The 27,117-nt window shown below is 29.1% G+C and overlaps 3 protein-coding genes across 5 annotated transcripts in view; 1 reads left to right on the forward strand and 2 right to left on the reverse strand.

Moving 5' to 3' along the window:
* The window catches only part of LOC117178220 (neogenin), a 68,809-nt gene extending 57,965 nt beyond the window's left edge, over positions 1 to 10,844 (reverse strand). For all 3 annotated transcript variants that reach the window (XM_033369529.1, XM_033369528.1, XM_033369527.1), the window contains exon 1: positions 10,288 to 10,844. In XM_033369529.1, the coding sequence (XP_033225420.1) occupies positions 10,288 to 10,339 (52 nt within the window). In that variant the 5' untranslated portion in view covers positions 10,340 to 10,844. The remainder of the gene's footprint in view (positions 1 to 10,287) is intronic.
* Positions 10,845 to 11,442: 598 nt separating this feature from the next.
* LOC117177858 (actin-like protein 6B) lies at positions 11,443 to 20,082 on the forward strand. Its single transcript, XM_033368880.1, has 5 exons — positions 11,443 to 11,576; positions 14,029 to 14,362; positions 15,829 to 16,158; positions 18,905 to 19,156; positions 19,363 to 20,082. The coding sequence occupies exons 2-5, from the start codon at positions 14,042 to 14,044 to the stop codon at positions 19,774 to 19,776; spliced, it is 1,317 nt and encodes a 438-aa protein (XP_033224771.1). The 5' UTR covers positions 11,443 to 11,576; positions 14,029 to 14,041; the 3' UTR covers positions 19,777 to 20,082.
* The window catches only part of LOC117177857 (serine/threonine-protein kinase atr), a 31,655-nt gene continuing 24,443 nt past the window's right edge, over positions 19,906 to 27,117 (reverse strand). The window contains exons 25-28 of the mRNA XM_033368879.1: positions 25,223 to 25,361; positions 24,988 to 25,102; positions 24,719 to 24,872; positions 19,906 to 20,562 (exon numbers count right to left, since the gene is read on the reverse strand). Of these exons, the coding sequence (XP_033224770.1) occupies positions 20,110 to 20,562; positions 24,719 to 24,872; positions 24,988 to 25,102; positions 25,223 to 25,361 (861 nt within the window). The 3' untranslated portion in view covers positions 19,906 to 20,109. The remainder of the gene's footprint in view (positions 20,563 to 24,718; positions 24,873 to 24,987; positions 25,103 to 25,222; positions 25,362 to 27,117) is intronic.

Here is a 27,117-nt window from a genome sequence, read left to right on the forward strand (position 1 = left end):
GTGATGGAATTTTTCTGAGGTCAGATTCGGATTCAGCGCAGCAAAAACCTTCGGGTATAGTAGGTCTGGTCTCTGATTCTGAGAATTGTTGGCCTGTGTTATCTGTCTAAAAAGGCGAGTTTTTAGCAAAAGATATAATTTCCAACCAATAAAGATGAATTTTCATCCAAATAGTTGAATTTTCAATAAAGTAGTTAAATCTGTAAACAAATATTAAAATTTTTAAGTCAAAAAGACGAATTTTTTTAGAAAATAGTTCAATTTTTAAGAACAAATTTTAGTTCGGGTTTGAGAGAAAAAAAATTTTCTGCGAGGTTAAGAGTATTTGAATGTCGAAGTATATTTGAACGAATTAAGATATTAATTTTCTTTACAAATTTATTTTATTTTTTGCCTATTTCTTTAAATGTGTCCATCTATAAGGAAAATGTTCTGTGAGTGAATTTTATCAACATAAGACGAGTTTCTATTAAATCCGACTTTATTTACCCGCGGTTAAATCTTCTTCGTAAAACTTTTAAAAATGAGCAAACTTTTTTCTTAACACTTTTTAGTTATATAGGTCGTTTTTTATTATTTAATTTTTAAATCAGACAGGCTCTGTACTTCAAGTCGCAGAATCTATCAGCGACGAAATATGTTTCTTTTTTTATATGAAATTAGGCGACACGCATTTTTCCGATTTGAGAAAAAAAATCCACGAAGTCACGAATCTCTTTAAGTATATTTTTCAAAAACAAAAAATGAATAATTTTGTATTTTAAATTGGATAGTTTTCGATGTACTTCAGATATACCAATTTTCTTTTTGGAACATGTTAGTTTTATTATTCTCCTTCGAAATTCGCCGGAATATTCGAAACAAATGTTAAATTAAGAAAGTGGCAATGATTTCTTTGAAAATATAAAAAGTCGATTTTGACACAGAAAAACCCGCACTTACATCTTTTGCAAATTATTGGTAAACTTGACCTTTTATGAAGAATACATCCTGAATGCATTTTTTGCAGGCTAGCAATTTTTGTGGCTTAAAAAATGATTTAGCCTGAATAAACCTGATAGTATGCATGCCTTTTATACATAAGGATAGACTTTTAACCCTAGAATACTAACTAAAATAAAAATTGCTTTTTACTAAATATACGTCTCTCAGACGTACATATCATTAAAACCTGCTGAAATTAAGTTTTACAAGTATGGTGAACTATATTATTAGGCTAAGGGTTTAATAAATATACCCACAACACTCGATTTGAAGTATTAACTTTATTTATAAATTGTAATTTGTAAATTACAATAATTGTAAATTATTGATAAATTTCAACTCTTTTTTAAAATAATTAATAAATAAATAATAATTCATAAAATAATTAAAGATTCTAATAGGCTTGAAACTGAGAGCAATTACATCATTTAACTAGTGCTGAATGAATGTTGGCTTGATTATAACATTTGTATGTGACACCTGTGAAAGTAAAATTAATCGGGTTTGAATCGCATATAATGTCGATAAGTATTAAACATAGCTGCGTCAACATTTATGGGGCACCCTGTAGACATTTCTGCCGTGCCCGTACCTCGCCTTCACGCTCTGTTCGTCACATGTCGAGTATGTAGTTTTAATACTCGGCACTTTTTTCAACATTTTCTTCACCTCGTTTCGAGTCGCAAAAGTGCAAGCATTTATACCTATACTAATCCTCCTCGTTATTCTGCTACGGTGCCTCGATAAATTATTTTTACCAATCGTTTCGGTTACCCATTTTTCTAACAAAAAATTAATTAAACTTTTCATTTATCAAGAATTTCGTTCACTCTCAATCTGAATAATTGAAGGTTGGCAGTCTAAAAAGGTGCTATAAGGGACATTTTGGCAACTTTACAGTAGAACGAAAAAACATTCTGTAAAATCGAAATCACAATTTAAAGATAAAATTAAAGTGCAATCCAGAGCTGAGGTATTACTGATTTGAGACCAAAAAAGTTTGATGAAAAAAAGGGCTACGGTTTGAGATAAAAATTCATTTGTTTAAACGCATCAATTTAACATTATTTGGAATAAATTTTGTTGGAGAATAAAAACCAAACTAATTATTTACATCACAAAAACTTCGTATTTACAAAAAAAGGAAATTTGAAAAGTATTCAAGTTTTAGGTTGGTAATTAGGATAGCTTTTGTATTTTACTTTAAAGATTTTGTTGTTTTCATTTTAATTATTAAGAAACGCTTAAGAAGAGAAGTAATACTGGTAAAAGGTCAGAAAATCACAAAAATTGAAAGAATACGCGGCATGGGGGTTCAGTACAGCATGTCCCTTGACACCCTGCACTTTAAAATAATTTTTGGGCCAATAAACCCATTTTCGTAAAAATGTCCCTTAGCACCTTTTGGACTGCCACCCTTATTGAAATTCGAATATTGAAAGCAATTTCTCCAAGTTCAAAAGAATTCGAGTTTTTGAGAAATTCCATTTGTCTTATTTGATTTATATACAGAATATAATAAACTGGATTCTCACATTGCAGGAATCACAGCTGTTCAGTATTTTAATTTTAGGTAAAAAGAAAGAATAAAATGAAAAAAGTGCCCTCTAACATAACCGGCTTTTTTTAGCAAGTTTTTTATAGTCATTTTTGTGCCCGAAAATATTTTTTAACTAGCTTCGAAAATTCTTTTAAACACTTCAGCACTTTCTACTGATAAAAATATATCAGAAAAAAGTCAAGAAGATCAAAGATTGAAATACAGATAAACAACCCCTGAGTTCACTTGAGTTGTTCAAAGCATTTTTATGTCAGCAAACTAGAAAGAAATAATTTAAAACAACACAAAAATTCTTTGATCTACCATTTGACGTATTTTATTTATGTATTAAAAGAAATTAAAACGTTTAAATTTTAATTGAATTTTAGTACCCACATTTATTTGATTTAAAATCAATAATATCCCTATTTTCGTGAAAATACAGAAATTTTCTATTTGAAACTACAGAATTGATTTACCTTTCGTGTTTCGCTTTTCGATCGAATTGTCAGCGATACCTTTGTTATCGCCAATGTCCTTCAATCTACAAAATCAGCAAATAAATCTTTCAGAAAATATTTGAAATTAATATCATAAAAAAGAACCTCCTTTAAAATTTTTTGTTTTCTAATGTCTTATGTGTTTGTGATTCGTAAAAAATGAACAAGACACCTTTTACAAAAAGGTTAAAATTGGGCCAAAAATGCTCTATTTCTAGGTGTTTTAGGGGGTTTTTCGAATTCAATGCAGAAAAAGAAGATTATGTACAAAGGGGAAGGACTTTGATACCGGCATGGTATCCTTATAAGCTTTTTGATATTGTTTTCGTCTTTTTATACACACAGGTCATGTTGGGTTTAGTTTTCAATGGTAGAAGATTGCAAGGATCACGTCTCTGCGGGTAAAAATTATATGTCTATATTCTATAGGAAGATCCATGAAAAGATGTATAAGCAGGTATATAATGGAAGCGGGCACTTATTGCGAGCACGAAGGTAGAGACGAGAAAGGTTTTAAATATAGTTACATGCACCTCGGTCTCAAAGGTGTAGGCGCTAACCGCCAGCAGGGTGTCACTATTGCACCATGGACGCCTGCTGAGACTATCTTAATACGGGATTACCGCATATGTAGTTTGAAATAAAAAAGGGAAGTATTTTTAATGATTCTTACGGGCGAATTGGTTGAAAGTTGTTCGAACGACCAGGAAAACTAAAACTGCGATAGCCATAAATTATTTCCACTGGCACATAAATAATTCTCATAACTAGATTCTGAAAAATAAAAAAATAAAGAATACAGTTAGACCAACTAAAACTATTCCTGGATGATCAATATTCAACAACTCGAAAAATTTGCAAAAGCCTGATATAATTAAAATCATCAGATCACAACTTGGAGCAAAATTGAAAATCAATCCTAGTATAAACTCGTACATTATTACACGAACCCTTAAAGAATCATTCAGATCCATCCAATCTATTAAAGCCCCTCTCGAAATCAAATACAAGAGTTATTATTTTGTTTTATTTATGAAATTCCGAAATCAAATAAAAAGAAAAACTAGTATTGATATCAGACCATATGAGAATAGAAGAAAATAAAACTAAATATAATTAATAAACTCCCTGCACGTTCCTATTGAACGTCATATATTACCACAAAGACAAAGAACTGAGAAAAACACTATCCAGAATTGCAGAGAGCTATCGAATAATGAACGTCTCATAATAAAAGCCAACTGCAAAGAAGCAGGAACAACATGGAGACAATTTTCATGAAACTCCACCACCCCATAGCGTCAAAAGAAAAGTACAAGTGACACTTGGAAGATTCAGAATTGCTCAGAATAGGAACGCCCCAAACTAACAAACACAGAATCATACTTAATAACAAAGGAAGAACCCCCTTTGTATAGTCGCTGCGAAATACAATGGAACTATCCTTAACATATATAGTTGAATTCCCTGGACAGCGCAAACTCTAACAGAAGTTAAAAAATTACTGGACACAAAAGGGTATAAAAGTGTAACCCATTTTCCATAACGATATTGGCAAGTTCAACTATACTATATTTACGATATCTAAAGACTTTGGAATCGCGGAATTTGAATAATTTTTGATATCGATATCAAGTAAATGAAAGCTAAAAATTCACTCCAAAAAACTCTTATCACTGACAAAATCCATAAAAAAACGAATTCACTTGATTTTTGTAGTTTCTAATTATTAGGATGCCGATGCAACTTTATGACAGTATAAATAAACAAAATTAAAGGGTCCAACATGTACACATTGATCCGCAGCTGTCAATCGATTTTCACATTTAATTTCTTATTCAGTATAGATTTAAATATGTAGTTGGCAGAATTGATTATATCATTCAGTACAATAATAGTAATAATGTTGAAGGTAATGATAGAGGTATTACCGCGGGGAAGCCAAACTCCTAATTTGGGCGGGGAGACTCTTGGCGAAAGCATTCCACTGCAATTATGCCTTCCGTTGGCAAAGGTCCATTCCCCACCATTAATTTTCATTGATATAGGTAAACGATACTAACTGGGAATAAGGAGCAATAAACGGACCACTGCCAATGATAATTAGTGTGATAAGGTTGTTTTATTTTAGGAAGCTTTCAGATAATTAAAGATTAAATTATATTTGCAGAAGAATTTAGAGCTTTCCTGTGGAAACTTCTAACCATTATAGCTACTCAAGGCTCAGAAAAAATTTTTTGTTCCATTTCTGCTTTTTAACCTGTTTTCCCGGTTATTCAAATTTTCAAATGCAAATTCTGAAAGCTAAATGATTTATAATTTAAAGTGTTAAGACAATTTACGTGTAAAAAAATAGTTCATTAAACTTCCCTGAATTACTTTAAGAGTTGTAGACAAAAGCGGTCTTTTGAACAAATTTGATACTTGTCATTTTTAACATTTTAGGTGCTGATATAGTAGGGGTGGCTTTTAGGGGTATTGCCAAACATTCTCACCCACTCTATAATTAGTGAGATAAAAAAAGAGATTTTTTGACGTTTTTGTTTTTGCAAATAACGACAATTAAATCTGTCATTTTGAACATTTTAGGTGCGGACATATTAAGGGTGGTTCTTAGGGATCTTGCCGAACATTCTCACCCACTCTATAATTAGTGAGATAAAAAAAGAGAATTTTTGACGTCTTTATATTTTCAAATATCGACAATCAAACTTGCATTAGGCAAGTCTGAATAATGGGTGATATATGAGGGTAGGTAACCCCTTAAAAAAATTTATATTCGATAATTCTTTCCGACAGAATATTTTTTTGCCGTTCTAATTGTTTAAGGCAAAAAAATTTTTAATAATTTTCTTTTTAAATTTCGTTCAAATGAATGTTTGTAACTTCAGGCACATATATTCTTTCTATAACTTTTGAGGATTTAATTAGTATTATTATTAGTTCGACAGTTTTGAACTGAAATTATTCAATTTTGAAAGTACAGAAATAAAAATTCTTTAACTTATTAAGTAAGTGAACTATACTTTAAGTTCTGAATGTTCAAATAAATAAGTATTTTTCCCAATTCTATATTTTATCTAAAAATATTAAGGGTGACTACCCGCCGGATGATTTTAAATTCTGAATCATTTCCTGGGCTTCTCTCGGTCAATTTTGAATTTATTATAATTATAATTTATTATAATTCAGAAATAGTATCCAGCTTTCTTTAAAATTTGGAAGAAGGAAGTTTAAAGTTCTAGCAAACTTTTATTTACAAAAATAAAATTGGTAAAATAAAACAAATTCTGATTTGGAGAAACAAGGAACTTTCAAAATCTGACAAATTCTGACTTGGAACAGGGATTACACCATTAAGCCATTTCCCTTTCGGGGTAGGCGTGACTCACTCGGTGGGGGAAAGGAGTAATGTGTGGAAGAGATAGAGAATTTTCAGATTGATCAAGATTTCTCGTGTTATTTATGTAAATAACACGTTCGTTCCGCAACACTGCTCCGGCCCAGGACGCTGATCAATCTCTCTAGCAATCACCCCAAGTGAAGATCCTCACAAAGTCGTTATGTAAGGTTCCTCACTTGGGTCCATTAGTAGCCAAGGTTTTTTGTTTCAGGCGTCATTCACTCTACTGACACTTTTTAAATTCTCTTTTTATAAATCACAAATTATCTGTTCAAAATTCAGAATTATAATTCTTTTGGAAAATTCGCCATACCAAGTCATAAAGAAATTATTTTTAAAATTTCGCTATTTCAAGTCAGAGTTATATTTATGCATCTAAAAATTTTTTTATTATATTTCAGAAATATTGCAACTCTCTTTTTCCATAATTTGGAATTGGAACATCATTTTGTTAAGTTTTCTTCTTCTAAATTTGAATTAAAATATTATATATAATATTCACGCAAGAAACTACCTTTACCAAAATAAATTTTGCTGTGTACTTGAAGTTCTGAACGTTCAAATGAACGAAATACTTGTTTCCAAGTTTATTTAACCCATAAATATTCCTCCAACTACGATTAAAATTATGCATTGAAATTTTGTTTGGGTAAATATATTATTTACTTTTTAAATAAACAAGCATTTAAGCCCTTTTTATAGTTTACAAAGTCATCAATAAAAAATTCGTTCATCTGAACGTTCAGAACTTCAAGCACATAATTTTTCTCTCGATAATTTCTTTTATTTATTCTCCGTCTGAATTTCCGGTCTTTTCCCATTTTTAATATAAGTAAATTAATATTTTAATACTGTTTCTATAAAAGCAATAAATATAAAAACCTTAACTTGAAAGTGCAGAATTTAAAAAAGAAAAGTGACTTGCGGCAGGCTTGAAGGAATCAATTTCAAAATTGTAAAAATGTTATAACTATTGCAAATTAAATCTTTAAAAATTTGAAGATGAATATCAGAATTGAAATGTGACGTTTTACAAGGAAGGGGCCTGTCAATCGTGGTTTAGGAGATATTCGCTTTTTTGTGAACAAAGGTCAAAAGTATCGATTTTGGGGCTTAAACAAAAAATTGAACACGTTCGCATAAGACACTTACCAAATTCACGATCGGAAAATAAATGCATTGTCATTTCTTGATTTTTTTTGTGATTCTCTCGTTTGAAAATGTTCTCAAGGAAATCCTCGTCCCGTTGTCGGACACGAGGAAATCCGCAAAGATGTTCAGATTCCTCGGGAAAATCCGTGGGTCAGTCAATTTTATTGGTACTTCAGGATCTCCTCGAGGAATTAAAAAATCCTCGAAAATTTTCACAAGTAACTTCTGCCCAGAAAATTACCCAGGATTTGTTGGATACCCGATATCCATTGGTCAGTTTAATTACTATCTTTGATCAGATTGCTATAACGACCATTTATAAAACGAAGAAAAAAACTACTAGTCATGACTAATAGTTTCTTCATTCCAGGATTCATTGAAGCGAGTAATTTTTTAAGCATCTCTTGACTTGTCTTTCATTCCCCCCCAAAGTCACCGAGCCTAAGGGACATTATAGGAGCAAGAGGGTGACGACCGACGATTCAGAATCAGGGTGTGTTTCCAATTGGTTCAATCCGGATCCCCTTCTCTTTGACTTAGGTTCCCTGCGCTTATCGCAATAAGGAAGACTGTACCGTGCAATAAAGCACGAAGTAATAAATCGACAGAGTTAGGGGCTGTTTCTACTTGCATTTGCTAGCTGTTCTGTGGCTTAAACTCTGTCTCATGTCGTAGGGTTAAAATTCACATCTTGAACTCCTAGTGTGTTTACAGTATTTAGTACGCAGTTCAAACTCACGACATTTTCTATTCAAGACTCATTAGAGACAACTACGCCGACGAGGTCGAGACCCTCAGCTCCACTCTCTACTTCGTATGGCAGAAACTAAATTACTAAATGAAGACTTATTGTCAGGAGCGATTAGATCTTCAAGGAAGAAACTCGTTAAATTAAGAATTAAGTTTAGATAACTTCGACAATTGTGTTAACTTTAGGCCGAACACAAAATCATCTGATCTTAATCTTTGGGTCTTTAAATCTTCACGATTCGAACTAGTGTTAAGAGATGAGTTCAATTGTCGAGATTATTATCATGGTCTAGAGAAGGGAAGCTGCCTGCTAATTCGGAGATGATAAGTTCTTTGTTGGTTCATTTTATTTGGTTGTCAGCTCGTCATGTTTAATTAGGAAGCTGGGTTATCTCTTGATTTAGGGGTTTTAATTTGAAGGGTTCCCAGTTCCGAAAATTATCAATCAAATTGATCAATGTTGAATAATTGATTCTAATGTATTACTAATGGAAATTATAAGTCAAGTATGACAAAATTAAAAATTATCACAGTTATTTAAAGTTAACTAATTGTAATTACAAAGTCATAAGAAAACCAGTAACTTAAGTTACGATACCGATCCATGTTTCTATTAATTTCAAAAATGCATAATATGTGTACATGAAATATCTCATAAACCATTAGGCTACTTAACATGCATATTTTCTAACGCTTTTTCTAGCAAGTAAGAGAATCGATGAGTTTACGCAAGAGGTGCTTGGTTATCTATAGTAATCGCTTAGTTGTAAATATTTGCAATAATACGCTGGTGTTAAGAGTAGCCGAGATGCGCGATTACAGATAAGAATGTTCAACTAGCTAAGCTGAAATTGAAAAATTGCAATTTGTAGAATCGAATTCAGTAAAGACATCAACGTGATAAAAAATATCGTTAAATGAACTCTCCATCATGAACTGCATATCAGTCTCATAATTTATCCTTTCGTTATTCACTATCTTGATCAAGAAAATCATTAACATCCATGGAAATAAATACTTAGTAATTGAGATTGCATTCATTTTTCTTTTTCAAATCAAGTCTCTACCACTCATTTAATTATTAATTAAAAGAAATAATCATTGAAGAAATATCTCAAGTGGATTTTAAAAGGTTTTTTTTCTATTTTTAATTTATAAGAGTAACTGATTGTGTTCGATAATATTAATCTGATAATATTCGATCAGATTAATTTAATATTATATCATTATTAAGTGTTTTATTATCAATATGATAGAAAAAAAGTGATTTTAAGATCGGAAATTTTTGCACATTTCAACGCGATTGTTAAATTTGCCAGTTTGATATTTCATTTTTCAATTTTGAATGGCTTTGGAATCAGCTTTAAATTCCTTTAAAAAATTATGGAATTTTCGAACAAATGCATACAATTTTAACTGTTTTGGACGAAATTATTATTTATATACATAAGTAGGTGGAGAATCAAATTTTTGCTCAAATCTTATTCATCTTAAATATATATTTATCTAAAATTAAATTTTTAGAACCAGGAATAGACATTTGGAAAAAAATACTAATTAAAATAATTAAAATAACGTTCAATTTTAGTTGAATCGTTGATTCTTATCATTTATTCACCTGACGCAGAAAAACACGACTTTTATTTCAGCGACACAAACAATCTTTGTTTACATCCAATACTTGTTACTGAAAAATTCCGGTAGCGAATAAAAATGCTACTTCCAGGTAGATAAGAAAAATTAGTTAAGTATCATCACCAAAAGGAAATTCAAATAGCTCAAGATGCTAAATCATAGAACTAGTTTGTAACTTTTTGACAATTCCCCTTTCCACCGTACTATCTGTCAAATTTTTGGGACACTTTGGGGAATTGTCAAATGTAAACAAAATCTGTCAAGCTTTCGAAAATCAGTTTTAATTTGATTCCATTTATTCTAAAAATGAAAGAAAAACTTACCTTCATTGACGATTGTCAATAAAGCGAACCCGAGAATAAAAATCTGCTCCATTGGACCAGCTAGTGTCACAGACTCCGAACGTGCAATATCTTAAGAAATTTCTTCCCTTCATTCACTCAACACACCCGCGTGATTTTTTTTTTAAACTAAAGTTTTTAGCTCTCACACTTTGATTTCACCACCACACAAAACAGTGAATTCTCGTTCTCGCGAGCTTCATTTTCAGCTTTGGAACTGATCAGAAAAGCACTGTGAAGGCATTTTTGCCTCTGCATTGTTTCCAGTCTCTCGACGATTTGACACTCGACGCCATTTTGGTAGTTGAGAGAGACCGAGGCGCCCCGACGCTACGAGTAGTAAACTTCACTCATTTCGCTCTGATTTCGAGTTGTCGAGTGTCTCCGACAAAAAGATTCATTGCAAAAGGTTCCTTTTTTTGTATTTCATTTTTCTCAGTTTGATATCCTTCAACACGTTTTTCGAGAGCCATGGGACAAGAAAAATACCGAAGGAATAGGCACACCGGTTTCAACGCGTGGATCCGAACATTACACACACAAGAAGTACTATCTCACAGACAAGTTAGCTATATTTTACACAATTCACATTAGTGCAATTTATACACATTGATGCACACATGCATACACATTGATACACGCATATATAGTCCGAATTTACACGAGTCTTCTCGAATAAAGCCGATTTTTCAAGCACTACAGGCAGGCTTGCCAAAACAAGAACCAGGGTTGACAATTTTTTTTTAGATAGAATATTTTTTATTTTCCCAAAAGATCATAAAAAATCATGTATTTATATTTTCGAGAAAGGGAAAAAATTAAGATATTTCTGATGTTTGTATAACTAACTTGCAGTAATAAAAAAATAAAAAACGATTCAGAATATTTGAATAATTTGATTTGCCCAATTTTTGCAGTTAAATTTATAATATTTTAATTCATAAAAATTGATCAAAAGATTGACTCTTGTTTTCAAAAAAGTATATACAAAGTTTCATGTTTCGGAAAAGTTTTAAAATATTTTAAAAAGGGGGCAGAATAATTAGTTTAAATTAAAATATTAAAAATCATCAAATATTTTTTATTTCTGCAGGTTGTATTCTTGTCAGTGGGCAAATTTCAACACATGCGCAGTCTCACTCTTTTATGTTTTCGTCACGAATCGGCGTCTGTGTTGTGAGGTTATGTTTATCGTCGATCTTTCGTGAACATTATATCCGTAAAATAGTGTGGTCAAAGTGAATTAGATTGAAGAATTGTCTAAATAGACTGTGAGTCAGATTCATGTTCTAATTAATTTCCAATATTCCATTGATTTCCGTTCTATATTTTACTCTTATAATTGAACTTGTTAACAGTGTTCGGTTTTTTTTGGAGTAGCTTACTAGCATCTAAACGTATTTTGTATATTTTAAGTGTTTAAAAAATTAAAATATTAATTTTTTAGCCTACCCTTATTTACTGTTTATATTATTTAAATTATTTTTGAGTCGCAAGTTTATGGATTTTATCTTCAGCTTTTGAGAACTTTATAGCCTCTTGTCAATTGCAATTCTTTTTGATTTTTTTAAATTAAAACTTTTAAAGCATTTTTTTCATCTATTGCATCTTTTGTATTGAGATTTTTTAAATGTGTATTTTTTATTCATTTTCCAAGTTTTCTGACAAAAATTCCGTGGCCTCTGTGTGTTTATTTTTGTTTTTGTCGACATAAGGCTTCTTTATTTTAAAAAATCGGGCAGGATATTAAAATAAATGCTATCGACCTGATAATATTATTATTCGAAGAAAAGATTTGTTGTAAAATAAATAAAGAACATAAAAAGTTGAAAGGAAAATATCGTGATTTGAAATTTGAAAGTGTTTTTAAATTACCAAAAGCTTTAGACAGTTTTTTTATTTTAAAGTGTTTTAAAACTTTGCAATTATATTTAAATTTACTAAGTGAATAAAGAATTTTACATTAAGAATCTGTCAAATGTTTTATTTGACACTATAATGAATTTTAAACTATAAACGAAGCAGTGCAAATGGTGTAAATGAAATCCAATATATCGGATATAATATATCAAAGCACAATGGAACTAGACGTTTAAAAATATTTGAATTATCTTTTTATGAAAATAAATTAAACGAACCATCATTTTCACATTGCGTATTTCGCCACTCATTAACTACAACAAAATCTTTCACCAATAAATTCTTATAGTGTCTAAATTTTATTTCGGACAAGAAGAAAACCACTCAAGATATTTTGAAACATTCAAAAACTGAAAACAATAACTTTTGTTACAAATGTAAATTATTTGAATATATGTTTCAACCCAGTTTATCATCTTTTCTTAATAAGAAAATCATTTAAAAAATGTGTTTACAGAGCTTAGATAGTACTTTTAAATCAATGAAAATGACCAAATCCAGAAATTAATTCAATTAAGTGAGTATATTAAATTTGTTGTTTTAAATTTTCAAAGTGATATACTACTATAATTTCAATATTTTTCGCAATTAAAAAAAAAATATATAGGTATACTCAGATACTTTAATTGAATTTACTAATATACTAAATATGAAAAATTAAATTAATGTTTTGAATAATTTTCTTTAAAAATTACTTACATAGTTATTATTATTATTATTATTATTATGCTTATCAGTACACACTTTGTTTTATAAAATATTTTATACAAACCTATTTTACTCTTTTGAATGAAAAGTGCATTATTGTTGAATGGTTGTAAAAAAAATTAAATTTTTCATCTCTGGTCACCTCTGCAGCATCTTTCATCCAACCGATTTTAGACCAAATTTTAATGAGAAGTCTTCAGTAACATATTATCAGTATATATTGCAAACAATTTTCGGTATTTTGAATCTTTTTAAAAATTTTATCATTTTTGTCATTCCTGGATTTTCATTTTTTTTACACTAAATACGTAAAAATAAAAAGATAATCTATTTAAGATACCGAAAATTATTGTAAAACCTAGCCAGAATCTGCTGATGCTGACTTGTTAAAATTTGGTACCAATCGATTCGATACAGAAGTGAGCACATATCAAAATATCTATTTTTTAACATAAAATGTGATAACAGAATTAAAGTTTCTATTTAATAAGGATATCGTATTTTTCTAAAATTAATTTTAATGACCTGCTTCTATAGATTTCTAGATCAAAAATTAGGCAAAAAGTTTGGATAAAAATCCATAATTGACTTCTTTTTGAATTATTGTAAGGAATTTAAACTTGTTATCGTGTCTTATCTTATATTCTCGATAGATCCTGAAAAAATGTTCGATATCTTGAATATTTAAAAAAATTTTACCTATTTTGTCATCACTGAATTTTTATTTTTTACACTTGATTCGTAAAATTTCAAAAACTACTCAAGATATCGAAAATTCCTGCAAAACCTTTCCAGAATCTGTTAATCTGTTGCTACTGACTTCTGGATAAAAGTTGGTACCAATCGTTTCTATAAATTAGGATCTAGAGATTGTAGAGGTGAGCACACGTCGAAAATAATAAATAAAATAATAAATAAAATAAATAATAAATAAAATAAAATAGGATGAGAATTGCGCCAAAAATCCACGAAATGTCAAAAATACATGATTATTCTGTTACTTCGAAAAATAAATTAGGGGTTACCGCTGCTAAAACCATTAAATATTATTCTTGAGTCTCTAAAATCTAAGTATAAATTGAACTTTGATTTCAGAGAAATTGACAAGATGTCGATGCTTTACGGAGGAGATGAAATCGGAGCTCTGGTCTTTGATTTAGGCCATCATTCCTTAAGAGTTGGTTATGCTCAGGAAGACACCCCGAAGGCTGAAATCCCAGCAGTAGTTGGCATCGGAGAAGATGCCAACGGAACAGTCACTTCTGTTGAACCAATGGACATCGATGACAAAAAACCTGACAATAATGTCTGCCAGTCAACTACAAAATATTACGTAGACACAACAACACTTCACGTACCTCGGAAAAATATGGAAGTTGCCAGTTACATGAAAGATGGCATGATCGAAGACTGGGATCATTTCGAAAAAGTATAATATTGTTCATGATAAATTATAATAATTGTATAATAATCAGTAATTATTAGGAAATTTTTATATGCAAGGATAAACCTGGAATCAGCAGACATTTTTTTTTTGTCAAGTCGGAATATTTTTGAGAGCCTGTCTAAATTATTTAAAAAATTGCAATATAAAGTTGAACAACAATGATTCTTTATTTGTAAAAGCAGCTTTATATTACTAAATTGAATTATTTTGTTAAAAATTCGTCCTTTGTTTTTGTTAGAAAGTATTTTTTTCAACTGAGAATTTAACTGTGCCAGATGAATATTCCATCATTTTAGTTAAAAATACATTTGATTAGTTGAACATAATTTTTTTACAATTTTAAACTTAAGTATTCAATTATTGGTTATAAAATTACAGTTTTAGATCAAAATGTATCTTTTTGTTTGAAATTCAACTATTCCGATTGAAGCTTCATCATTTTAGCTGAAAATTCATCACTTTTTTTTAATCTAAATTTTTTTGTGAACATTATTTTGTTGTAATTAAACTGAAAATGTAACTATTTTATTTTGAATATTCCATAATTTAATTGAAAATTTACCTCTTTGGTTGAACATTAATTTATTAACTGAAACTTTAACTGTTCAATTTTCTGTTGACACTTTATCTTTTGTAGTTGAAAATTCATTTTTTCTGTCGAAGATTAATCTTTTTGGTAGATATAAATCTTCTTGTTTAGAAAATTAACTTTTTTGTTTCAAAATTAAACTATTTAAGTTAAAGATTAATTTTACTTGAAAATTAATCTTTTTTGTTAAATATAGATTTATTCCAGTTAAGAATTTACTATTTTAGTCTAAAATTGATCTTTTTTGTTAGAAATAAAAATACTTAGCTAAAAAAAACTACTTAGTTAAAAAAGTTATAAATTAACTTTTTTGTTTCAAAATTCAACTATTTAAATTAAAGATTAATTTTAGTTGAAAATTAATCTTTTTTGTTAAGTATAGATTTAGTCCAGTTAAGAATTCATTATTTTAGTCTAAAATTGATCTTTTTTGTTAAAAATAAAGCTACTTAGTTGATAAACTCTCTTGTTAAAAATTCATGTTATGTTTTGAGTATTGTGTAACTATTAAATTAATCGATGGTGCTAGTATATTTAAGAATATCTTGTAATATCATTTGTTAAATCTTCCTAAATGAAACATATTAATTCTATCCTTAGAAAATAAAAAAGCATTTGTTTATAAACTCACGAAACTGAATACTAATTTCAGGGTTGATTATTTTTAAAAATCCGAAATATCCGAATGGCTCTAATACAAAAAATTATCCCTGATTAAATTTGAGATACATGCAAAATACCTGGAATCGTCAGAGATTTTTGTCCAGGATTTGATTAGGTACCATAGTTATTAATATTTAGCAATTAAAGGAATAAACAATAGAGATAAGGCTAATAAAGAATTGTCTTTATTGTCCAGGTCCTCGACTATACCTACTCAAAAGTAATTCAATCCGATGCAGAATTTCATCCAGTATTATTTTCCGAATCGCCCTGGAACGTTCGCAGCAAACGAGAAAAACTGACGGAATTGATGTTCGAAAAGTATAACGTGCCAGCTTATTTCCTAGTTAAAAATGCTGTCTTGGCTGCATTTGCCAACGGAAGAGCAACAGGAATTGTCGTCGATAGTGGAGCGACTCACACATCAGCAGTTCCAGTTCAGGATGGATTTGTTCTGACACAAGCAATAGTCAAATCTCCCCTCGGCGGAGATTATATCAGCATGCAGTGCAGACAACTTTTACAAGTTAGTATAAACTTTAAAAACCCAACTCAAGATTAAATTAATTTATTTCGTTTCCCGTCAAATTGACCTGTTGTCTTGAAAATGTAGTAAATATGATTCGTTAAATCAGAATAATAAATAATTAACAATAAACAAAAAAATTCGTGAAAAAATCACTTTTTACGTAACTTGTTTTTTTTTTCTTCATAAATTTTCAGTGGACCCCCTTCTTTTTTCGTTTCAAAATTGCGAGCACCGAACTCACTTCAGAGACTTAAAAAAATATAAATAGTGTGACAAATTTGAACCTAACATTTGTAAAGTATTAAAAATGTACATCAATGTTTATTAAAAACGTTATTCTTTTATCTATAGTTTTTAAATTCCTATTTATTTATCACAGGCTTTACAGTTTTTCCACTGAAATTCAAAATGCATTGACAGAACCCAATGAGAAAATCTAATAGTTTTTTTGGCTGAAAGTTCATTCTGTTGGATTGAAAATTGTACTTTTATATTTTTGGATAAGAATTCTTTTCTTAGGGTTCAAAAATTTTTTATTTGCAATTTTTGCTCTTTCTTGATTAAAATTTTTGTTGTTGAAAATTCAGCTATGTCTTTGAACATTAATTTGTATTGTATGTAAATTCATCTCTTTCTGTAGCAATTTCACTTTTTCAATTTGTTAAAAAAGCAACTTTCTGGGTAAAAATTAATCTGCTTCGGTTAAAAATTCAACTGTTTTGTAAAAAAAATTCTTATTTTTGGCTCGAAAATTCAACATTTTAGTAGAAAATTTCATTATTTGGTTAACATTTTTTTTATTTTATTAAAAATTCGTTTCTTTTTGTAGAAAATAAATTTGTTTTTATTTAACATAAAATGGTGTGTTTGAAAACTAATCTGTTTTATTTGAGGATTCAAGTATTTTGTTGAAAATTCGTTTTTATTAGTTAAATCCAACTGTTTTTTTTTTCCAACAAATTTTTTTTTTTTAATTATGAACTATTAAATTTGGTTGAAAATCCATTTTTCTAGGTTAAAAATTGAACTCTTTGGTTGAAAGTTGAATTACTTTGTTAAAGGTTTATTTTTTTGGTTGAAGATTGATCATTTTAGTTAAAAATTCACTTTTTGTTAGAAATTCATTTTTTGAACTGTAAAATCAACTATTCATATTTTCGGGTTTACTATTTAATTGTTTAACTGTTTTGTGGAAAATACGTCTCTTATGCTTGAAAATTCGTCTGTTTGGTACCAAATTAAACTATTTTCTATCAAATTAATTTTGTTTATTCAACCATTCAGTTAAAATTTAGAAAATTGGAATTGAAATTTAGAATTGATCAAAAATCGTCTTTTTTGGTACAAAGTTTATCTTCTTCTTTGAAAAATCAACTATTTGATCAAATTTATGTATTTTGTTGGAAATCTTATTGGTTGGAAATTCAAATATTAAAAAAAAAAAATATTGAGAATTCATCTTGTTCGGTTGAAAGTTGAACTATTTTGATTAAAATGCATCTTTTTTTTGTAGAAAGTTGATTGTTTTGCTTACATTTTTTGGTCTTGGTTGAAAATTTAACTACTTTATTAGAAAATTCATCCTTTTTGGTTCAATTGAACTGTTTTTGATATAAAACGAAAATATTTTCTTGGTTAAAATAGCAAGTATTACATTTCTTGTTGACCATTCATTTTTTTCTTTAATAATTCGACTATTTGGTTAAAAGTTGAACGAGTTTGTTAATTATTAAAAAACATTAAGATCAAAATATAAAAAAAAACTTTACTTAATTTATGCACAGCGCTTAATCAGCAATTGTTATAAAATAGTGTCTTTAGTGGCTCTTTATCAAAGTAAATGCAAAATCTTTCATCGCTAAAAAAAAGTAAAATAGTATCAATTGGGAATGGTGGTCTACCATTACGCCACATGGTGCCGAAAAATGGAACTAGAAAGAGTAGGTACAATTTTAAACATGTATTTTAATTTTTACATAAAAGTGTTTTTACGATTGTTTTGTGAAGTATAAAACAATGATTGAATACTAAAAACAAATATTCATCAGAAACAAATAGTTTTAGATAGAATTCCCATCTTGCACAGTGAAAAAACACATTTTTGTTAATTAGGGTTTGAAAAAAAAATACAATTATTTCATTATTTAATGTGAGTTTCAATGCATTTTAAGCTTAAATAAACTTTATATTAATGTATGTAGCGACAAATTTTATCCATATTATGCCAATAATATGAATAATAGACGACTGGATTTTAAATACGAATTCTAACCTAACTTTTAGATCAGATTTTTAAATAGTAAATATTTCATGTATGAATTAATAAAAATTTACTTTCAGTTCATTTTTGTTTCAAAATAAGTCCATTTAAGTTTCTAATCTTTTGAAAATCACACTAAATAGAACAATCATATTTTTTTTAGAGAAATATTTCTGTCAAAGAGTATAATTTTTCACTGTATAATATGTAAATTCCATCTAAAACACTTTGTTTCCGATAAAGACTTATTTTTACTACCTAATAAATACTTTAAACTCAAAAACAAAATTGTTAAAACACTTCTATACACAAATTAAAATGCATCGTTAAAATCGTGCCTATTCTTTCTAGTTTGAATTTTCGTCACCAGGTAACGTATCGCAGCTTAACCATTCCCAATAGCGTGATAAATCCATAATCATAATCATAAAATGATGTATATACTATATACCATTATACCTATGATCTTTTTATTTTTAACAGGACCAGGACATTGACTTATCGCCTGCTTACATGGTCGGTAGTAAAGAAGTGGTGAAAGATCACGATAAACCAAGATGGGTGAAGAAGAAAAACTTGCCTGAGGTGACAAAGTCCTGGCACAACTACATGGTCAAGAAACTTATTCAGGATTTCCAAGCAACTTGCCTTCAAGTTTCTGAAACACCCTATGACGAAAAAATTGTCTCTACCGTTCCAGCTGTCCAGTATGAGTTCCCGACCGGCTATCGACAGGTAAATGTTCTCTGCTCTATTTCATTCATTCATTTGTTTATAAAACAAGTAAAACAGTTCAATATTTTATTGCACATTTCAATTGACAATTTTTGAAGAGTTTAAATCGAGAGGTTGATTACTCTTGGAATCTGGTTTTAATACTTTTTAAACAGAAGAAAATATGATACACCAGAAAAATTAAGCTCTTCTCTTTTTCATTTTAGGACTTTGGGAGTGAGAGATTCCGAATACCAGAGGCTCTTTTCGACCCGAGCATGGTGCAAATGCGAGGAGGAATGGTGGGAAACACAATGCTTGGAGTTGGCCATATTGTCACGACCAGTGTCGGAATGTGCGACGTTGATGTGAGACCGGCTCTCTACGGAAGTGTCGTTGTCACTGGTGGAAATTCCTTCATCCAGGGCTTCCCTGAGCGTCTAAATCGAGACCTTTCGATGAGGATACCTTCGAGCATGCGACTGAAATTAATTAGTGCCAACGGCTGCGCCGAGAGGAGATTCGGTGCCTGGATCGGTGGATCGATTTTGGCATCTATTGGCACATTCCAGCAGATGTGGCTCTCAAGTCAAGAGTACGAAGAAAGCGGGAAGAGCCAGGTCGAACGAAAGTGCCCCTAAATGTCAAACACTTTTCCGCATTTGGAATTTCTTACTCTGCAATTTTCAAATTTTTATATTATGTCCGATCTTCGAATTCCTTTTGACGTGGATCTGTTAATGGCAGTTGTGAAAAATTCGTCAAATACGTTTTTCTCTAACGAATCGATGTAATTTTGCCGTAATGTACAGACTGAATTCGGCGTCAGAATAATTTTTTATGTACTTCGACTAGTGACGATTGACTAAGTATCTAGTATTATTTATAAAAAGTATAAAATGTTTATTACTACTTAATTATAAATGCAGCAATTTGCAGTCGATTAATATTGAGTTTTGAATGTTTAACGACATTTACAAGAATGGTCCCCAGCCGACGTACATCTGGCAAAGATTGTCGACGCTGGTAGCCTCCAGAATGAGGAGATTCGTTTGTCCTTCGACTCTGAGGTACAGTTCCATACTCTGAACTTTTTTCTCCTTTTTGTCTCCTACGGATCTCACGATGCCCTTTAAGCGTTGCTTGATGTCTCCTATTTGCAAAACAGCCTTTTCGTTCGTCTTCTCGTCGGGTTCCCGGTATTTTGGTTTCGCAGAAGTAATTGATTTTTCGCACCAGCTAACGAGAGGATCGTAGACAAATGGAGTCAAGACGCTGATGAGAGTCGTGGTCTGTTCTCTCAAGACTCTCATTGTAACTTCGCAGGAGCGTCTGAAAGGCCCTTCGTACTTCAAAGGTCCCATCGCTTCCACCATGTTGTGGGTTAAACGGAAAGGAACGCGTTCTGGATACTCAAAAGACTCACCCTGAAAATCAACGTACAAATATTAGAATACTATTTCAATTTCTTCAAATTGTAGGGTAAAACTGTCAAAATTGGAATTTAATTAGCAGGGCTCAGACTCATGCCACTATAAACAATATTTCATACATTTTGAAGCAATATCAAGGGTGGCTGTTTTAATCAAAGAAAAAAAATGCCCGGTTTTTTATCAGTTTGGAAAGATTTTTCACGGTCAATGAAATTTTAAAAATTAAACTCTTGTCCGTTTGAAGTAATAAAAAAAAATTTAATGAAATTTAGTTAAATTGACAAATGAAAAATTGTAAACTTTTATCAAATATAGAGTTCAAAAAATCAGATTCACTTCCGAATATAAAAATACATGTTATAATTTTCAATGCTCTAAATTGAAGAATCTGTCAATGAATTAAATGTTTTTCAAAATTATATCGTTTTAAGCAATTTTAAGCTAGACACATACAAAATTGAACGATTACATTTTATTTTAATAAACTGAACACTTCTTAAATTAAAAGCCAAATTATTTTAATTTTAAATAGTTTAAAAATCCTTCAAATGATTTATAATTTTTAAAAATTTATTTGTTTCGCGTTTTTTCAAATTAAAATTTTTTTTCAGAACTCATAAACATCTTTAAAAATAGTTCGAATTTTTTCTAAAAAATTTCCTAATAAGTTTTATAAATATTGTTAAATAAAAAAAAAAAATTTAATCTTCTCTACATTTATTTTTGATAATTTTGTACATCTTTCTAAATCTTTTTAACTATTATTTTAAAATTAACTTCTTCAAATAAAAAATCATTTTCAATTTTTCCAGGAAATAGTTTTGATTCCTCTGTATTCTTTTAAAATCCTTAAAAAGCTTCTTAATTTTTTTTTTCGTAATCTGCCAAAACCTATATTTTGTTTTTAATGAAGCCGTGGGCTATTTGCACCTAAATTTTGTCAGGAATTGCCGGATTTTGTCTATTTAAATTATTTTAATTCGTTTCAAATTTACAATTAATTTTCTTTTTTTTCTAAGCTTCAAAATATCTCTTCAACTTAGTTGAATTTTTTCTAAGAATAATAGGCGTTCAATTGTTATTTATATATCAAAATTCAACAATTTTACTTACATCTTAAAATTTTTTTTAATACAAGAATTAAAATTGTAACGTTCAAAGTTTAGTTTTTTTTCTTTATTTTAGAATATTTCATTTAAAATTACTGATATTCAATGAAAATTTAGATATTTATAAATATTAAGTACTTGTTCTCTTTTCTAATTAAATATTTTGAAATATAATAAAAGCCTTTAATTATGAATATATTATTTTTAAGTCATTTAAAAGTTTAGAATAGTTTATAAAGTTTCAATCAGTTTCATTCAAACATTTGTTTAACTACCAAGTCTTTCTAATTGAAACAGTTTAATTTTAAAGTTAAAATCAAGAAATTCTTAAATTTTGAACTGATTGTGAATCGTCTTGTAAAATCAAGTACTTGTTCACTTTTTAATATATAAGTATAGATCAATTTTAAAATACATTCATTAATTCATATTCACAGTTGATGAACTAAACATTTTTTAATACAAAATCTACGATTTTAAAGGCTTCTAATTTTTAACTGTTTAGTCTTTGAAAATGCATTTTGAAATTCTTTAAATTAAAATTTAGGCTTACAAATTAAAAAACTTAAATAGAAAATGTTTAAAATGAAAGATTTTCGAATTACGCATTTTAAACTGAATGATATCATAATTGAAAAAGATGACAATTTAATTATTTTAAAAAACGGTTGAAATCAAAATTTGACAGAGTATTTCCCCTTAAAATGTGTAAAATTCCTGGTCAGAAAATAAATCCATTGTAATTTCTCGGTTTTACCCGGTCTCTTCAGATTCCCGGTTTTCCGGCCCAATAGCGACCCTAAATATCACTACTTACAAAAAAAATGATAAGATGCCACTATTTCTTCTCTTTCTGTTTAAAAATATGTTCGAAATTCAAAGTATTTTAAATTCACGTATTTTCTATTTCCGGAGCTACGGATTGTATGAAATTATCAGTTTTTTAAATAAATATCTCTTAAAATTGTACCATTTTAATTTTGACAATTTATTGGTTGAACATCTTAAAGTCCAAAACGTCCGAAATCGAACAATTTTATATTTCAATCGTACAGTTCCAAAGCATGATTTCTAAATTAAAGCGTTAGTTGTTGATATACTTTAAATTGAATATCATTCAAAACTTAATTATATATTGAAAGAGTTTTAAAATAAACAATTTGATCTAATCACATTCAAGTGTATAAGATATCAAATTGGAAGCATCCACAATTATGCAAAAAGCTTAGAATTTCTACAATATAAAAATTAATAAGTTCCAAATTTAACAATATTTGAAAGTAAGTGGCTTAAAGAATAAAGAGTACCAAAGAAAAGTATTCATATTTTATTAATATTAAAAATTTCAAAGTTTTCTGTTTCGAAAATAGTTCAAATCTCAAATCTTCCTCAATTTATAAGAATTCAAAGATAAAGGATTTCATTTTAGTTTTCTGAACTCGAATCTTTTATATTTGAATTAAAAGGAACAAAAAATGGGAATTTTTCAAGTTTAGAAGATAAGTTTATAAAAAGCTAGTACCTAGAAATTAATTTGGAATTGGAAAAACCATCAAATTAAGGAAAAAGTTTATTCAAGCAACTAATGAGTTTCAAATTTCAGAAAGAAATATTTAAGATGTACTTTCATGGAAGAAGTTTTAATTAAGACATGGGCATCCGTAAAATTGAAAGCTAATTTATTTTTAAATAATTCACAGTATTTACAAATTCCTGAGATTTAAAAACACTTAAAAATAAAATTTATCGTGTTTGGAGGGAATTTATTTATTTTATTCGAACTAGTAAAGTAGGGATTAATTTTCAAAAATGTTCTTAATCGTTGCAAATATTTCAAATTAAGAGATTAACTAATGCCATTATTCTTGATTATGATATTTTTTCTTCCTCTATAAGTCTCTAATTTTTCTGAAATGGAACTTACAGCATGAGGTTGAGAATTTCTTTTAAATTACTTTTAAACTGCCCTAAAAAGACCTGGAATTGGGAAATCAAAATTCTGTAGTAACCCTAGTATAAGGGTTAAGAAAATAGTAATTTTACAAATTAGACTTAGGATTTACACAGTAAAATCTGTTAGAAAATAAAAATAGCAGCATAGAATGTCTAATAATTTTACTGAATTCCTTTAAAATATTGTTGTCTTCAATATCTGTATGCTTTAAAACTTTAAAAAATTGAATGGGTTTAAAAATGAAATATATAAGTGCAGATATACAAGAAAAAGGGAAATTCAAGTTTGTTAATTTTTTATATATTTTTGTACCCGTATTATCGTTTGATCTACACTAACGGCGGAAATTATCTACACGCCTGTTTTTTGACCTCTTACTAAAGTGTTTTAATTTTTTAAATATTAAGATACAATCTTTTATGTGTGATACCACGAAAGGTAGTAAAATTATGCTTCCAATAAGTCCAAGTTGAAGGCATCATTTCTTTTTTGTAAAAAGATACATTGCAAAAAGCGTAAAATTTATGTCTTCGAAAAAGTAGAAGCAAGGACAATTCTTATTAAAAATTCTTCGACTTTTTTTAACCATGTTGCAATACCTTTTTATTATAAAAATTAAGGCACTTTCAATAGCTCAAAAATGTTAAGACGTGTAAACATTTTCCGCCTCGTGTAACATACACGATAAAAAAAAACATGCCACTATTTTATTAGTATGTTTCAAAATGCATGCCACGAATGACCCTATTTTTATCTCTGAAGTGAGTTCGAACCTGAATTAGTACCACCTTTATTATTTCTTCCTTGACTAAATAATAATGAGCACAAATCAATTTTAAATTTAAACGAAAAAATTTATTTAAAAATAAACCAAAACATTCAATTAAAATTGAACGAAAATGTCTCTGTATTTAATTTCTTTGCGTCATCAGCTTTTCATATATTGTCAAAAGTTCCTTAGATCAGAATTAGTTATTGATTAGTTATTTATTTAAAAAAAAAATACTTTAGAACAAATATTGTCTACAATTGATAATTAAGAATTTTATGTTCTAATGAATTAAACAAATTATGAAAAAATAAATACCCGATTGAATAAACAGTTGAAGTCGACGTGAACACAGTCGCCGGATTTTGAATCGAACAAAATGTTTTCTCCGTGACGATCTCCGAGTCCTAAAATGTATCCCACCATCGACATTACTGCTGTTGTTCTGATGTAAGCTGTACGAGCCTCATACCTGTATTTTGATAAAAAAATTAGTAATAAGATTAACGAAAAAAAATCAAAATTCCTGGATCAATTAAAAAAATTTCCAAGGATTTATTAAATTTAAGGTACCACTTTGAACTTACCATCCATATGGATCTGGAAAAGATAGTCGAAACCATTCGCTTAAAACTGGTGGATGAAGTGGTAACAAATTCTCCAGATATGCCTTTCTCTTTAGCTCAAGTTTTTCTTTAGGTTCTAAAAAAGAAAAAGTAGGAATTTATATTAATACAAAAGTTGTAAGAGCAAATATTTTATTTTACCATGTAATTAGTGAAAATATGTATCTATAGAAGTCGATTTTGAGATGTTACTTACTCACGAGGTGAACTCTCAGATCTTTAGTAGAAACAGTGATCTTCTTTTCTTTGTAAAGATTCATAATAATAGGGCGAAGACCGACTAGATTTGGTACCCATTCTATCAAACCACATTCTTCATTTAACGGTACTACACTCTGTAAAAAATGGAAAATTAACCGCAAAACTTTAACTTTAAAAGTTTCATTTATTATTTATATTAATCGTGTAACTTATTTTGGATTAAACTCCTGATAAAAGAAAGTGCATTAATTACGTAAGAATTATTTATGAAATTTTAGACAAGCCCCTCCCATATTCTAATGATTCGTAAGATTTTGGTGACCCCCCTCGCCTCTTACGTAATACTGTATATTTTTTATTCAACAAATCAATTATTTTCATTGTAACCGAGATTTAAAGTTATTTACAGTGACTTAAAAGGATTTTAATGTATTTTAAAGGACGACAAGTATTTCACAAAATTACATCATGTTTACGGAATACAATGAGATTTACTCAACTTTTTCGGGATTCCATCAGATTTTAAGAGATACCGAAATATTTCAACGGATTTTTAGGGATTTTAAGGAATTAAAAACATTTTCCGGTAATTAAAAAGGATTTTAATGGGTTTCAGGATATCTTAAAGGATTTAAACAAATTTCGAAACGTTGTAAAATAAGTCACGGGATTTCGAAGTATTTTAAAGAATTTCAAGAGATACCGAAGTATTATCCCAAATCTTGAAGGATGTCATGCAATTTTCATGGATTTCATAAGATTTTGAAAGATTTCACGGGATTTAAAAATATTTGCAAAGATTTTAAAGGATTTTAAGATATTTTAACGTATTGTAAGGGATCTTTAAAGACTTCAAGATGCATCCATGGATTTAAGAGGATTTCAAAAGGTTTAACGGAATTTCAAAGACTGTCGAATATTAGAAACGATTTTAAGCGATTTCAAGAGATTCGTAAATATTCCCCGGATTTTAAAGATTTCAATGAATTTTTAAGGAATTAAAAAAATTTCAAAGGACCTCGTAATATTTTAAAATATATCACGAAATTTAAATGATTTAAAGCGATTTCTTAAAAATTTTAAAAGATTCCCACAGACTTCAAGAAACTGCTATGGAATATTAGGACTTCGCGGAATCTCAAAAAATTTTAAGGACCCCCACAGTTTTTAAAGGATTTCAAGGGATTTCTAGAGAGCTCAATCGTTTTAAAGGTTTTTTCAATACATTTTATACAGTATTTATGAAATTCAAAAAATTGAACGGAAATATTCACTGGATTTAAAAACTATTAAGGAATTTACAAAATTGCAGGGCTCGGATCGAATAGAAGGCGTAAAAATGTCGCATTAGTACATAATTCCTATTGATTTTCAAATATTATTTTCTCAATCAAAATAAACTTGAAAGTTAAAACGATTTTTTAACAATAGTCATTCATCTTAAAGGATTGTAAATCTGGGTGTAAAATGTTTTTTTTTTAACTGTTAAACTTGTCAACTTCGGTTCTGTTTAAATGAGAGAAGTTTGCAGTCTGCATCCATTTTGTGGTTCAAGAGCATTAATTTTCAACACTTTAAACTTGAAATGACTACCAAATTAGAGTTTTCAATTTGCGATTATGCAATTTAAACATAAAATTATCAGGCTGGCCATTATTTTTCAAATTTTTGGCTCCCAGCTTACCCGGAAAATATTCGAGATTTTTCCCTGTTAAAACAAAATATAACTTTTGCAAGAAATCGATTGACGCGTAAATCGCGCATTCTCGTCTTTGGACTTTTATTTCCTAACATGAGAAATATGTCAATTTAAAAATCCACCATGTAACCAATTTTTTAATATTACGCTTTAAGTATTTTTAAAACAGTAAATAATAATTTTGAATTGAA

The sequence above is a fragment of the Belonocnema kinseyi genome, chromosome 8, assembly GCF_010883055.1.
Source record: "Belonocnema kinseyi isolate 2016_QV_RU_SX_M_011 chromosome 8, B_treatae_v1, whole genome shotgun sequence".
Taxonomy (NCBI): domain Eukaryota; kingdom Metazoa; phylum Arthropoda; class Insecta; order Hymenoptera; family Cynipidae; genus Belonocnema; species Belonocnema kinseyi.